The 16,655-nt window shown below is 42.8% G+C and overlaps 1 protein-coding gene across 1 annotated transcript in view; it reads left to right on the top strand.

Moving 5' to 3' along the window:
• Positions 1-16,655, top strand: part of LOC126205909 (transient receptor potential cation channel subfamily V member 4) — a 247,344-nt gene that overhangs the window by 111,480 nt on the left and 119,209 nt on the right. Inside the window, exons 8-9 of the mRNA XM_049938875.1 lie at positions 9,091-9,324; positions 14,635-14,786. Of these exons, the coding sequence (XP_049794832.1) occupies positions 9,091-9,324; positions 14,635-14,786 (386 nt within the window). The remainder of the gene's footprint in view (positions 1-9,090; positions 9,325-14,634; positions 14,787-16,655) is intronic.

Genomic DNA, 16,655 nt, shown 5'->3' with positions numbered 1-16,655 from the left:
TGAATTTATCTGTCCATTACAGTTTTTTTTTTAATTTCCTTATTTTCAAGTTTCAAAACCTCGGTTTTTTAAGCAAGTGCGTAATTCCGTACAAAGTACATAAATGTAGTTATATTCATCAGCGCTAGGATCGCAATGATTAGCTGCACTTGATACAATAAATATAGCGCCTTAAATATCAGTCATCTGATGAAGAGCCTGTAGCCACTGGAAAGGTTGCCAGTGCGAAATATTAATCTTGAAATAGGAATTTTTCAAAACATTCAGCCGAATTTCGTAAGACAATATCATCTACATCAGTGACGATGGAAAATTGTCGAAAATTTTAACTTACCCATAGGATTACTAAGTCTTTATTTTATAAAGAACTATCCGATATTACAAGGATTAATCTTTTACGTTTATGCACATATATTCTTGGGGAAATTTTTGCGGTTACGTTTAGAATCAAAACTTTCAACTAAATTTGACAAACGTTCACCGTGCTCTCCATGGACGCTCGAAAAACATTCAGACGATAATCAAACTCTTCCCATACTTTTCCGGGAATGTCATAGTTACTGCTTTCACTGCTACTTCTACGCATTCCGTATTCATGCAGCGCAGCTGTAAGTGGACTGCACCTGTTGAAAAACTCTTTTTGTGGTTATGTTATAGCCATTTCAACTGCACACACACACACGCACGCACACAGGGTACTGAGGAGACTCCACTGCCAACCGCATGAACTGTGGCAATTTACATCTGACGCAAAGGTAAACTTTTAATGTCGATGCGTAAGTTAAAATTTACTCCAAGTCTCTTTCTTCACTTATGCAGAAGATATAGTCATGTAAAATGATTGAATCTTTTCGAAACACCCCGTACTTTAAAGCGACTGGTCGCAATTTTCATTCTACAATACGCTGTGGTGAGGTGGTGGTAACATGCAAAGATGAACATGTCCACTAAACGGAGTTTTCCAAAATCAACATAAAAGTTATTTCAGACATACATATGAATGAAAATAACATATTGCAATGCAAACAATACTTTTGTTCGAAAAGGCAGTTCATATGTTTGGCTCTGAACGATTTTGAAAAGCGAATGTCTTGTTTTTAGGGATCCGTGTCTTAATCTGTAAAAGCGAGACCCTTACAGGACCGCTTTGTTGTGTCTGTCTGGCTGTCTCTCCGAATGTTAAGTAACCTGTTTCTCAGGAACAGGAAGTCGTATCAAGTACAAATGTATGTCATATGTTAAGGGGAATGCTCCCTTGGTGCTGTACAAATTTTAAGCTTTCAAGTCATTTCTATCAAAATATACGGGCATTTATGTCACATATTTTGATACTCAAAAACTCACTCATCAAAATCTATAAGGTGCTTCCTGTTGACCTAGAATCATGAAATTTGTCGAGAAGCAAACGTTTCACAGTACAAGTAAAGGAAGAACACGAAAATTGCTAATTTGTAATTATATCACACAAAAAATAATTTTGACTTTTTTTTTTGCCCATGTGTCTGACTTCGTCTGATAAGATTCTTTTTGTTTTTAACAGTTCGACTTGTCAAGTTCAAATTTATGTAACATACTAACATCTATAGTTATTTGGCGACGTAAAAATTTGTAAGCTTCTAAGTCAATGCAGCCAAAAGACACTGCCATTTATGTTACTTATTTTTATACTAGGAAACTCACTCTTCAAAACCTAAAGGTTGCTTCCCGTTGACTTAAAATCATGAAATTTGTCCGGAAAGTTGTTAAATTGCAATTATATCATATAAAACATACCTTTTCCCATTTGAACATACGTTGCATTCATCACCCGTCAAAAGCATAATAGACGTACATTACTGCATTCCTTACTCAAAAAATGCTTTATTAAATCTTCTCTCTCTACATATGTAAAGTTAAGTTCCCAGATAGGCTTTTTTTGGTATATAGAGGCTTGTCTGAGGGACTATTGTAGAGCTTTTGATACGTTCTTTCAATTCCCAAGACAAATATTTCGATATCCATAACGGGCAAAAATTGTTGAGATTCTCGATTCCCATGATGGATGAATTATATATACAGTATACACTCGTCTTGTCAAACATAGAATTAGAGGAAATAACTTTTGATTGTTTAGGTAGATGATTCTGCTAAGAGTTACCTCAACGAACCTTTACAATATTAGGTAATGTCATTGTTACATTATTGTTTTCTGTCATGATGACTTGAAATAATTGTAAAGCAACAATAAAATCAGAACGTCTAGTAAAACACTGAAAAGGAATATCAGTGTAACAGTTGTCAATTTACAATTTTTTCTATAATATCACTTAGGAAATTGTTACAAATACATAATATGATATAGTATAGCAAGGATCATACAACATGACGTTAGTTATTTTGAAACTACAGGCTAAGTTCAAGTTGGACACGCGCACTGACGGTTCCATATATATAGCGAAACAATAAAATGGGCGAAGAACGTAGTCTTGTGTAGACTGCACAGAGAGGAAGAAGAATCACATAGGTGAAATGAAACGAATTTTCATATACAAATACAAAGCTATGGGAAACACTCATATAGATGTGGAGCAACTGCATTCTGTAGGTCCCAGCAAGATGTTCAAGAGCGGAAGTCTCTTCTGAAACACGGATGGCCCATTACGAAACTCTTTCCTCAGCCATGAGCTGAAGTACTTTCCAGCTAACTAATGTAAGCTGATAAGAAGAAAGATGTCGGTGGTTTACCGAAAATTAATTTTGTAGAAGGCTGTTGAAATCAAGAGGACGAAAGCTGGTATACATCCTTCATTGAATATCTATATCTACATACACACACACACACACATACACATATATATATATACATATATATATATATACACACACACATTATATATATATATAGGGTGAGTCACCTAACATTACCGCTGGATGTATTTCGTAAACCACATCAAATACTGACGAATCGATTCCACAGACCGAACGTGAGGAGAGGGGCTAGTGTAATTGGTTAATACAAACCATAAAAAAATGCAGGGAAGTATGTTTTTTAACACAAACCTACGTTTTTTTTAAATGGAACCCCGTTAGTTTTGTTAGCACACCTGAACATATAAACAAATACGTAATCAGTGCCGTTTGTTGCATTGTAAAATGTTAATTACATCCGGAGATATTGTAACCTAAAGTTGACGCTTGAGTACCACTCTTCCGCTGTTCGATCGTGTGTATCGGAGAGCACCGAATTACGTAGGGATCCAAAGGGAACGGTGACGGACCTTAGGTACAGAAGAGACTGGAACAGCACATTACGTCCACATGCTAACACCTTTTTATTGGTCTTTTTCACTGACGCACATGTACATTACCATGAGGGGTGAGGTACACGTACACACGTGGTTTCCGTTTTCAGTTACGGAGTGGAATAGAGTGTGTCCAGACATGTCAGGCCAATAGATGTTCAATGTGGTGGCCATCAGTTGCTACACACAATTGCAATCTCTGGCGTAATGAATGTCGTACACGCCGCAGTACATCTGGTGTAATGTCGCCGCAGGCTGCCACAATACGTTGTTTCATATCCTCTGGGGTTGTAGGCACATCACGGTACACATTCTTCTTTAACGTACCCCACAGAAAGAAGTCCAGATGTGTAAGATCAGGAGAACGGGCTGGCCAATTTATGCGTCCTCCACGTCCTATGAAACGCCTGTCGAACGTTCTGTCAAGGGTCAGCCTAGTGTTAATTGCGGAATGTGCAGGTGCACCATCATGCTGATACCACATACGTCGACGCGTTTCCAGTGGGACATTTTCGAGAAACGTTGGCAGATCATTCTGTAGAAACGCGCCGCACCATACATTTACAGTCCACGGTCGCTGTCGCTCTACCTGTCTGAGCCAGCGAGGATTGTCCACGGACCAGGAATGCATGTTCCGTAGATTCACTGCCCCGTGGTTTGTGAAACCCGCTTCATCGGTAAACAGGTGGAACTGCAACGCATTCTCTGTTAATGCCCATTGACAGAATTGCACTCGATGATTAAAGTCATCACCATGTAATTGCTGATGTAGCGACACATGAAACGGGTGAAAGATGCAGTATGCGCATGACACTACTTTCACTCAGTCCACCGGCTCTCGCAATGTCCCGTGTACTCATGTGTGGGTTCATGGCAACAGCAGCTAACACACCAACTGCACCCGCTTCTCCTGTGACGGGCCTGTTACGGACCCGTTTGCGTGCTACGAGCATACCTGTTGCATACAGTTGGCGGTAGATGTTTTGCAATGTGCGGCACGTTGGATGCTCTCTGTCCGGGTACCGTTCTGCATACACCCTGCAAGCTTCAGCTGCATTTCGTCGACACTCGCCATAGATGAGTATCATCTCCGCCTTTTCAGAGTTCGAATACACCATGGTCACAGTTCCTACAACACTACACTATCACAGACGCCTGGTAACACGGTGTACTACAGTTGATCTGCGTGCGGAGACGAATGCAGAATAACAATAGCAGCAAGCGCTACATGCGGACACTGCGACAACTAGACCAAACCACAACAGTGCACTACAGCCACACTCGTAAACACGGTCGTCATCGTAAACATGTCCCTGCAGATGCTGCTCGCCGACCGTGGCCCGTGTTTGTTACAACACGCAACTGAACGTCGGAGGTTTCAAGCGTCAACTTTAGGTTACAATATCTCCGGATGTAATTAACATTTTACAATGCAACAAACGGCACTGATTACGTATTTGTTTATATGTTCAGATGTGCTAACAAAACTAACGTGGTTCCATTTAAAAAAACGTAGGTTTGTGTTAAAAAATATACTTCCGCGCATTTTTGTATGGTTTGTATTAAACAATTACACTAGCCCCTCTCCTCACGTTCGGTCTGTGGAATCGGTTCGTCAGTATTTGATGTGGTTTACGAAATATATCCAGCGGTAACGTTAGGTGACTCACCCTGTATATATATATATATATATATATATATATATATATATATATATATATATATGTGTGTGTGTGTGTGTGTGTGTGTATAGATAGTCAATGATGGATGTATACCAGCTTTAGTCCTCTTGATTTCAACAGCATTCTCCGAAATTAATTTTCAGTAAACTTTCGACAGTTTTCTTCTTATCAGCTTACATTAGTTGGCTGGAAAGTACTTCAGCTCATGGCTGAGGAAAGAGTTTCGTAATGGGCCATCCGTGTTTCAGAAGAGACTTCCACTCTTGAACATCTTGCTGGGACCTACAGAATGCAGTTGCTCCACATCTATATGAGTGTTTCCCATAGCTTTGTATTTGTATATGAAAATTCATTTCATTTCACTTATGTGATTCTTCTTCCTCTCTGTGCAGTCTACACAAGACTACGTTCTTCGCCCATTTTATTGCTTCGGTACCACACTGACACAATAATAGTTATTAATATTAGTACTGCTGTTGTTGTTGTGGTCTTCAGTCCTGGGACTGGTTTGATGCAGCTCTCCATGCTACCCTATCCTGTGCAAGCTTCTTCATCTCCCAGTACCTACTGCAACCTACATCCTTCTGAATCTGCTTAGTGTATTCATCTCTTGGTCTCCCTCTATGATTTCTACCCTCCACGCTGCCCTCCAATACTAAATTGGTGATCCCTTGATGCCTCATAACATGTCTTACCAACCGATCCCTTCTTCTAGTCAAGTTGTGCCACATATTCCTCTTCTCCCCAATTCTATTCAATACGTCCTCATTAGTAATGTGATCTACCCATCTAATCTTCAGCATTCTTCTGTAGCACCACACTTCGAAAGTTTCTATTCTCTTCTGGTCCAAACTATTTATCGTCCATGTTTCACTTCAAACATGGCTACACTCCATACAAATACTTTCAGAAACGACTTGCTGACACTTAAATCTATACTCGATGTTAACAAATTTCTCTTCTTCAGAAACGCTTTCCTTGCCATTGCCAGTCTACATTTTATATCCTCTCTACTTCGACCATCATCAGTTATTTTGCTCCCCAAATAGCAAAACTCCTTTAATACTTTAAGTGTCTCATTTCCTAATCTAATTCCCTCAGCATCACCCGACTTAATTCGACTACATTCCATTATACTCGTTTTGCTTCTGTTGATGTTCATCTTATATCCTCCTTTCAAGACACTATCCATTTCGTTCATCTGCTCTTCCAAGTCCTTTGCTGTCTCTGACAGAATTACAATGTCATCAGCGAACCTTAAAGTTTTTATTTATTCTCCGTTGATTTTAATACCTACTCCGAATTTTTCTTTTGTTTCCTTCACTGCTTGCTCAATATAAAGATTGAATAACATCGGGGATAGGCTACAACCCTGTCTCACTCCCTTCCCAACCACTGCTCCCCTTTCATGTCCCTCGACTCGTATAACTGCCATCTTGCTTCTGTACAAATTGAAAATAGCCTTTCGCCCCCTGTATTTTACCCCTGCCACCTTCAGAATTTGAAAGAGAGTATTCCAGTCAACATTGTCAAACGCTTTCTCTAAGTCTACAAATGCTAGTAACGTAGGTTTGCCTTTCCTTAATCAAGCTTCTAAGATAAGTCGTAGGGTCAGTATTGCCTCACGTGTTCCAATATTTCTACGGAATCCAAACTGATCTTTCCCGAGGTCGGCTTCTACTAGTTTTTCCATTCGTCTGTAAAGAATTCGCGTTAGTATTTTGCAGCTGTGACTTATTAAACTGATAGTTCAGTAATTTTCACATCTGTCAACACCTGCTTTCTTTGGGAATTGGATTATTATATTCTTCTTGATGTCTGAGGGTATTTCGCCTGTCTCATACATCTTGCTCACCACATGGTAGAGTTTTGTCAGGACTGGCTCTCCCAAGGCTGTCAGTAGTTCTAATGGAATGTTGTCTACTCCGGGGGCCTTGTTCGACTCAGATCTTTCAGTGCTTTGTCAAACTCTACACGCAATATCATATCTCCCATTTCATCTTCATCTACATCTTCTTCCATTTCCATAATATTGTCTTCAAGTACATCGCCCTTGTATAGACCCTCTATATACGCCTTCCACCTTTCTGCTTTCTCTTCTTTGCTTAGAACTAGGTTTCCATCAAAGCTCTTGATATTCATACAAGTGGTTCTCTTTTCTCCAAAGGTCTCTTTAATTTTCCTGTAGGCAGTATCTATCTTACCCCTAGTGAGATAAGCCTCTACATCCTTACATTTGTCCTCTAGCCATCCCTGCTTTGCCATTTTGCACTTCCTGTCGACTCATTTTTCAGACGTTTGTATTCCTTTTTGCCTGCTTCATTTACTGCATTTTTATATTTTCTCCTTTGATTAATTATGTTCAATATTTCTTCTGTTACCCAAGGATTTCTACTAGCCCTCGTCTTTTTACCTACTTGATCCTCTGCTGCCTTCACTACTTCATCCCTTAAAGCTACCCATTCTTCTTCTACAGAATTTCTTTCCCCCATTCTTGTCAATTGTTCCCTTATGGTCTCCCTGAAACACTGTACAACCTCTGGTTCTTTCAATCTAACCAAGTCCCATCTCCTTAAATTCCCACCTTTCTCTTCAGTTTTAATCTACAGTTCATAACCAATAGATTGTGGTCAGAGTCCACATCTGCCCCTGGAAATGTCTTACAATTTAAAACCTGGTTCGTAAATCTCTGTCTTACCATTACATAATCTATCTGAAACCTGTCAGTATCTCCAGGCTTCTTCCATGCATACAGCCTTCTTTTATGATTCTTGAACCAATTGTTAGCTATGATTAAGTTATGCTCTGTGTAAAATTCTACCAGGCGGCTTCCTCTTTCATTTCTTAGCCCCAATCCATATTCACCTACTATGTTTCCTTCTCTCCCTTTTCCTACTACCGAGTTCCAGTCACCCATCACTATTAAATTTTCGTCTCCCTTCACTATCTGAATAATTTCTTTGATTTCATAATACATTTCTTCAATTTCTACGTCATCTGCAGAGCTAGTTGGCATTTAAACTTGTACTTTTGTAGTAGGTGTGGGCTTCGTGTCTATCTTGGCCACAATAATGCATTCATTATGCTGTTTGTAGTAGCTTACCCGCACTCCTATTTTCCTATTCAGTATTAAAGCTACTCCTGCATTACCCCTATTTGATGTTGTATTTATGATCCTGTATTCGCCTGACCAAAAGTCTTGTTCCTCCTGCCACCGAACTTCACTAATTCCCACTATATCTAACTTTAACCTATCCAATTCCCTTTTTAAATTTTCTAACCTACCTGTCCGATTAAGGGATCTGACATCCGACGCTCCGATCCGTAGGACGCCAGTTTTCTTTCTCCTGTTAACGACGTCCTCTTGAGTAGTCCCCGCCCGGAGATCCGAATGGAGGACTATTTTACCTCCGGAATATTTTACCCAAGAGGACGCCATCATCATTTAACCATACAGTAAAGCTGCATGCCCTCGGGAAAAATTACGGCTGTAGTTTCCCCTTGCTTTCAGCCGTTCGCAGTACCAGCACAGCAAGGCCGTTTTGGTTAGTGTTGCAAGGCCAGATCAGTCAATCATCCAGACTGTTGCCCCTACAACTACTGAAAAGGCTGCTGCCCGTCTTCAGGAACCACGCGTTTGTCTGGCCTCTCAACAGATACCCCTCCGTTCCAGTTGCACCTACGGTATGGCTATCTGCATCGCTGAGGCACACAAGCCTCCCCACCAACGGCAAGGTTCATGGTTCACAGGGGGGGTGGGGGGGGGGTGGGGAATATTGGTACTATGCAACAATATTGCACAGAATGATGTTAACAGGCGCTATGTGTGGGAACCTCTGTCGGTGACTGGAATAGAAATCACGTGACTTGAATCATCACCTCCTATTGGCTGTAAAGGGCAAGTTTTTCTTTGTATGAAAGTTAAGTGTTGACAGGTTCGTGTTTGCTCTGAACCATGTATTTCTATAGGCTCGTATCATGGGACATTTCATTTTGTACCTCACTGTTTCAAATTGTGGACATGTTCGCCTTTGCGTGTCACCTCAGTTACGTTTCCTCCGAGAGCTAACTGAAGTGACTCAGGCAGAGCAAGTGCCAGAGGCTGAGGTGGTGCTGTCGTTCGGCAGATGCAGTTCCTGAAGCGGCTGGCGATCCTGGCGCTGCACCTGCTGTTCCTGAGCACGGCCATCTACCTGCGCCCCAAGGACCACGAGGAGCCGCTGCTCGGGCTCACCGACTGGGGCAGCGTGGCGCGCTACTGTGCAGAGCTGGCCACCGTGGGCGGCGTGCTCTCCTACGTCATCCTGCAGCAGGGCGAGGAGATCAAGAACCAGGGGCTGCTCAGCTTCCTCAAGCAGCTGGTCAGTCCAAACTGCATCTAGCAGTGGTATCGTGCGCACTTCAAAAGTGTAGAATGGTTTAGCGCATCCACCTCCACCACCTGTCAGCAGCCAGTAAGGTATAATCTCCGTCTGAGCAGCATTCCGCCAGTAACGTTATGCCGCGGTAACTGCTCTCACCAATAATTTGCTCTGGCCATAGTTCTGAGGATGTCAAGTCTGAAAATTACTGTATCTGCCATCCTTTCCCTTCCACGTTTCCCTACCACTCTCTCTCCATATCTATAGTGCCTCTAATGAACCAATTTCGTATCATATTTTCCACGAGGCTGGCAGGTTTTGAGCATGGAATCGTTTTCTTTAACTTCAGCACGAATCCATCTAGCCACACTGTATTGCAAGCAGCACAAAAGTCCATGGACACAACTACTGTTCTAAGTGGCAGTCAAGCCCACGCATATATCAGCCGGTTTCGGTCCATTCTGTTACCTTGATTCAATGTGGAATGTCAAAGACTAATTTCTTCACAACAACTGCTGTTAGTTTTAAAATAATGCAGACGACTTACTTGTCTAATCTTTTATACAAGGTGTCCCAGAAATGTTGTGACAAACTTTGAGGGGTTTAGAAGGTGTCTTGTGAACAAATTTAGGACAGGAACCCCTGTCCGGAAACGTCACCCAAGGACGTCACAGAGCGCTGAAGTTACAGGCGCCGGCGCCTATTATTAGGCCACCCCTCGGCGTCAAACGTGACTTGAACGTTGATGGACCACAGGCGGAACGTCCCAGAGTGTTGTTTGTTATTCAGTGATCGCGACTGATTGCGACGATTGCCGGTGCTAGCTGATGCATAGACACTTCTTGTCTCCCATGAATGTCATTTTGTGTTGCCAAGGTGGATGACAGTTTCAGACACGGGTTTCCCTCTGCAGCCTTTTTTTCTCCTGTATGCCGAAGAAAAGTGGAGACCTTAGAGGGTTCCAGGAGAAAAAATAAACTGCACTTGGAAACCGAAGCTCAAAACCGTCGTGCACCGAGGCAACAGAGCGTCGCATTCATACGAGGTACAACCTCTCTATGCAGCAGCGAGCTCCATCTTCTCAACTGGCGAGTTTAGCAATCAGTCGCGATCACTGAATAACAAACAACATTCTGGGACGTTCCATCTACGGTTTGTCAGTGACCAAAGTCACGTTTGCTGCCGCAGGAGTGGCTTAGTGGCAGGCACTGGTGCCTGTAACTTCGACAGCCTGTAGCGTCATTGGATGACTATTTTGAACACAGTTTCCTATCGTCGATTTGTTCCTCAAGACACCCTCTACAACCCCTCGTAGTTTGTCACAATACTTCTGGGACATCATGTACACGAGCCTTTCGAGCACTTTACAGCTTGTACTTGAGAGTGCTATGGAGAGGTAACTTGTTGCGCCATTGCTAAGTTCCACTGGCAATAGTCTCTTCTATTTTGCTTGCGCATCTCTCCTGATCTCAGAGTATCAATGTGGAATTGTTTAAGCCAGTCTCAAGCAAGGGTTCCGATGCGTAATATATACTCAGAACACAGAGGATCCAATACGGCAAGCCATCTTCATTTTCAGTGAATATATAGCCTTATTCATTTCTTCTTCAGTAATGGGTATCGATAAAATAGGGTTTTCGGTGTTCCAGCTACTCTCTTCAATTCTTCCTTGACAGTTTTTGTACATTCTGCGTCGTTTGGGATTTTCGTTGTACGCTATTTAATCTGTTCTGTTTGTTGTAGGAATGTGGTACATTGGTTGTGTAGATTGGGGGTTGCAGCTCTGAGGCGTCTCAGCAGGATCAATTCTTTCCATGTCTAATGTATGAAGTCTAGTTGCTGTACAGCGGTTTCCCATCATACCCTTGTCTCCATATTAACTGACTATATCAGTTAGTGCCGTATTTGATAGTTTCCCATTCTTTCATACACTTATCAAAGCTTCTCAGTTTCACCACTTCAGCATGGGATGTATTGCATTTAAAACATCTCGTACTATGAAAATTATTCCAGCCATTGATAGTGGAGACAGTGAAATCGATATTGTCGAATACACACTGACAGCATGTTACACTTCGAGCAAATTCTTCAATGTGGTAACAGTTGCCAGCTGCAGCTGTTGAGCTTTTTTGCGTAATAGCTCGATTAACAACTGCAAATAAGTACTCTCTTAATAAACTGAAAATAACTCCACTATATAAACACTAGCTCAGTTATCTTGTCTACTCACGTGAGAGAGCTGGACAGGAAATGTTGCGGAAGTGTAGCCTGTCTGTAAATTGAAAAGCGAGCAGCGCTCGTGGTGGGGGAACTCGCCTTACTTGTAAGAATGCCGTTTAGGATGACTAAGAAACAATTTTCCCCTGTAGAAATGTAGAACAATGTGCACAGACTTACATAGAATATTTCCATATTCCTTTCTTGCGTTAGTATTATTGGTAATTCATGTCCGTACTCCATGTAGTGTTAACGAAGTTGGCGAGAAATATATATTTGTTCCTAACCCAATTAATATGACAATAAACATTTTATGGATTTAAAATACTATTTTTAATAAACTGCGATTTTTTCATCATCTGCAAGCGAAATTATAAGGGGCAGTCAAATGAAAACTCATAAGATGGATGAAAGGTAAGTAAACTATTATTTCAAAAGTAATTGCCGTAGCTGTTAACACATTTACCCCACTGTGAGACGAAACGAGCGATACCTTCACGGTAAAATGTTTGCTGTTGCCTGCGGAACAATGATCGTGCCCAGGTGTGCATCTCTTTGTCCGAAGCAAATCGACGGCCATAAACATCTTTCTACAGGGCTCCAAAAATATCGAAATCGTATGGGGAGACCTCGGGACTTTATGAACGACGTGTAAGGGCTACAGCGAAACTTCTGCAGCGTATTCGAAACAACCATGGAAACATGTGGGCGTTCGAAACAACCTTGCAAACATGTAGGCGACCATTATCCTACAACAGTATGATGCCGTCCGTCAGCATTCTCCGGCCTTTGGACTTGATGGCGCGCTTCAATTTTTGCAAAGTGGGTGCGTACCGCTGTGCGTTGATTGTGGCGCCGTGTTCCAGAAAGTCAATGAGCTGCGGGGCCTTGCAGTCAAGGGAAACAGTGGTCATCAGTTTCCCGGAGCTTGCGTGCCTGTTCTTTGCACTCCGCTGCAGCCCTTACACATCCTCCATAGAGTCCCGATCCCTCCGCATGCAGTTTTCATATTTTTGGAGCCCCATAAAAAAGACATTTGTGACCGCTGACTCGAAGAAATAAGACATTGCAGCTGTGTCCATACCCGAGTCATTAAACCTTTTTCTGTTTATTTCTGTTATTAGGTGGAGGACGCAGCACACCATTCGTCGAAGTGGGTGCAGTAATGCTCAACCACATGCAGGCTGGTGTATCTATCAGACCAATGTTCGTTAACTACACTACTGGCCATTAAAACTGCTACACCAAGAAGAAATGCAGATGATAAACGGGTATTCATTGGACAAATATATTACAATAGAACTGACGTGTGATTACATTTTCACGCAATTTCGGTGCACAGATCCTGAAAAATCAGTACCCAGAACAGCCATCTCTGGCCGTAATAACGGCCTTGATACGCCTGGGCATTAAGTCAAACAGAGCTTAGATGGCGTGTACAGGTACAGCTGCCCATGCAGCTTCAACGCGATACCACAGTTCATCAAGAGCAGTGACTGGCGTATTGTGACGAACCAGTTGCTCGGCCACCATTGATCAGACGTTTTCAATTGGTGAGATATATGGAGAATGTGCTGGCCAGGGCCGGGCAACAGTCGAACATTTTCTGTATCCAGAAAGGCCCGTACAGGACCTGCAACATGCGGTCGTGCATTATCCTGCTGAAATGTAGGGTTTCGCAGGGATCGAATGAAGGGTAGAGCCACGGGTCGTAACACATCTGAAATGTAACGTCCACTGTTCAAAGTGCCGTCAATGTGAACAAGAGGTGACCGAGACGTGAAACCAGTGGCACCCCATACCATCACGCCGGGTGATACGCCAGTATGGCGATGACGAATACACGCTTACGCTTCCAATGTGCATTCACCGCGATGTCACCAAACACTAATGCGACCATCATGATGCTGTAAACAGAAGCTGGATTCATCAGAAAAAATGACGTTTTGCCATTCGTGCACCCAGGTTCGTCGTTGAGTACACCATCGCAGGCGCTCCTGTCTGTGATGCAGCGTCAAGGGTAACCGCAGCCATGGTCTGCGAGCTGATAGTCCATGCTGCTGCAAACGTCGCTGAACTGTTCGTACAGATGGTTGTTGTCTTGAAAACATCCCCATCTGTTGACTCAGGGATCGAGACGTGGCTGCACGATCCGTTACAGCCATGCGGATAAGATGCCTGTCATCTCGACTGCTAGTGATACGAGGCCGTTGGGATCCAGCACGGCGTTCCGTATTACCCTCCTGAACCCACCGATTCCATATTCTGCTAACAGTCATTGGATCTCGACCAACGCGAGCAGCAATGTCGCGATACGATAAACCGCAATCGCGATAGGCTACAATCCGACCTTTATCAAAGTAGTAACGTGAAGGTACGCATTTCTCCTCCTTACACGAGGCATCACAACAACGTTTCATCAGGCAACGCCGGTCAACTGCTGTTTGTGTATGAGAAATCGGTTGGAAACTTTCCTCATGTCAGCACGTTGTAGGTGTCGCCACCGGCGTGGCGCCAACCTTGTGTGAATGCTCTGAAAAGCTCATCATTTGCATATCACAGCATCTTCTTCTTATCGGTTAAATTTCGCGTCTGTAGCACGTCATTTTCGTGGTGTAGCAATTTTAATGGCCAATAGTGTACATGAGCGGATTCCATCAAATACCATGTCATGTCCCAACCTCGCAAGTCACTCTATACTAGCTCGTCGATATAGTTAATAGCGATTACTGCACAAATATCTTCTCACATTATAGACCTAATCTTCCAAAGATTTCATTCAGTGCAAACTGGAGGCTCGGGATAAGTTGGCGTGATATAGCACAGCAAAATTCAGGAGTGAGCACGTCATGTCGAGGAAACACCGCTTCTCTGAAGTGCTTCGCGCCATAGCTGCAGCAAGATCTGTTAAGCAGGAAGTTTACTGAATAGCAAAAGTAAGGTTTCGAGCTTCTGGGTGGCAGTCTACCTAAAAAAATCTACATCGATGCGAGTCTGTTTACTGATGACTTGAGATCTGGATGATATCCTTCGTTTCTCTAATGTACGAGAACGGCTGAATGAGCCCAGCGCGGCGGTGTTCGCGTGTTGCAGTCGCACGCTCCCGACAAGGCCATCTTCCTGGCGTCAAACCTGATGATCCTGGCGTGTATCCCGCTACGCGTCATGGGCGACAAGCGAACGGAGGAGGCCATCCTGCAGTTCGCAGTGCCCGGCTCCTGGTTTCTGCTCATGTTCTTCGCGGGGTGAGTCTCATCCATCACAGCTTGTCCGAATGGTGACAGATGCAATGCGGTTTAGTTTTCGATATCACCACTAGCCTAATAAATATATTTTATTCAAGTTATGTATTATAAGTTTTGGTGTGGCCGAGCGGTTCTAGGCGCTTCAGTCCGGAACAGCGCGACTGCTACGGTCGAAGGTTCGAATCCTGCCTCGGGCATGGCCGTGTGTGATGTCCTTAGGTTAGTTAGGTTTAAGTAGTTCTAAGTTCTAGGGGACTGATGACCTCAGAAGTTAAGTCCCATAGTGCTCAGAGCCAGCCATTATTACAAGTTTTATTTAATTCGGTTCGTAATAACCATTTCAGACCTAAGTACACAGTTTTTAATCGTATCCAGTCGGCATACGCAATAATAACTGCGGTGTAATAATAACGAGCTACATGTACTTCGTCATATACATACTGAATTGGCTCTGTATGATGAAGCTTATTTGACTCTTTTTGTGACCGTACCATTTTTACACATGCCGACAGGATATGATTAACACTCTGTGTACTTAGGGCTGAAGATGGTTATTACGAATCGAAATTAATTATACGGTGTATTGAAAAAATTTTGTGATCCGTAATGGGGCTGAAATATACATCGTGTACCATAACTAACGATGTCATACAGTTGAAAGTACACTGAACTAGAAGTAAAAAAAAGAATTATCGGTACACATGGGCTCTAAAGCTCATACCTTAAGAGCTATGAGCACTTGTTCATCTTCGCTACAGTGAAACACATCTCTTCTACTGAATAAGTGATCATAGCTTTTGGTAAGCACTTTAGACCCCCTGTCTACTGGACATTTTTTCTTGTATTGGTCCATATTACCTGCTCCGAAAATATGGAAAGTAACGATCTTGCAGTAATAGAGATTTCTTTCACAGTATCGAAGATGAAGACGTGTTCATGGCTCTTAAGCATGCGTTTTAGAGCCCATACTTACTCAGACGTTTTTGCTTCTTGTATCTCATATTTTCACCTGTGTGCGTTTACGCCGTTAATTATGATACACCCTGAATAAGTACTTTCTTGCATCGCTGGAAAAATCTTGCTGCGACCACATCGCAACTCGAGAAGATCCATATCGATATTTTTGATAAAGTCCGATGTGTTAGTCTATTTCGATACAAGGAGAGGGGGGGCGGGGGGGGGGGCAGCTGTTGGCCTTATTTTATAGAGCGAAGCCTTGAGTACGTAAGAAATGGACAAACATCCTATACTCCATCTACTGGCTTTTCCTCTTACTAGCTGACTTCTTAGAATAAAGAGGATATTGGTGTGATATAATGTTACACAGACAGTAATTCTCATACGTGGACACTGTTCAATCCTGCACGAGGAAGCACACATGTCACAAGGGAAATACCTTTCATACAGCAAACTGCAGCCGCTGATATTAATGTGCGCAAAGTATCACTATTCTGTTGTGGAATTGCTGTAACGAGACAGATCAGCCCACAAGGATAGATGGGATGTATGGATACTGCCTAACAACTTCAAAAATACCTTATAACAACCCCTGGAACCACGTTGTTCGGTCAGCCTGTGAGGGGCGGGTTGCGGGAATGACCTCAGCACTCAAGCGTCCAGTCCTAAGGAAGTTGGAAGGTTAGGCTTTAACGTCCCGTCAACGATGAGGTCATTAGTAATAAAAGAAAGTTTAGGAAGGCAGAAAAGCACAGAGTACACCACCATAACGTTGATAAATTCGTCGAGAATAGGTTGACTTCAGATGTTGAGATATGACAGCGCTGCGCTTGATCAGCAAATAACGCGACGCAACCGTCCTGTCACTGTCAAAACATATTTGCTGTTCTGTTGACGGCTGGTCTCAGTGAA

The sequence above is a fragment of the Schistocerca nitens genome, chromosome 1 (assembly GCF_023898315.1).
Source record: "Schistocerca nitens isolate TAMUIC-IGC-003100 chromosome 1, iqSchNite1.1, whole genome shotgun sequence".
Lineage (NCBI taxonomy): Eukaryota > Metazoa > Arthropoda > Insecta > Orthoptera > Acrididae > Schistocerca > Schistocerca nitens.
The sequence above is the reverse complement of the archived record's forward strand: the minus strand, read 5'-3'. Positions and strand labels throughout refer to the sequence as shown.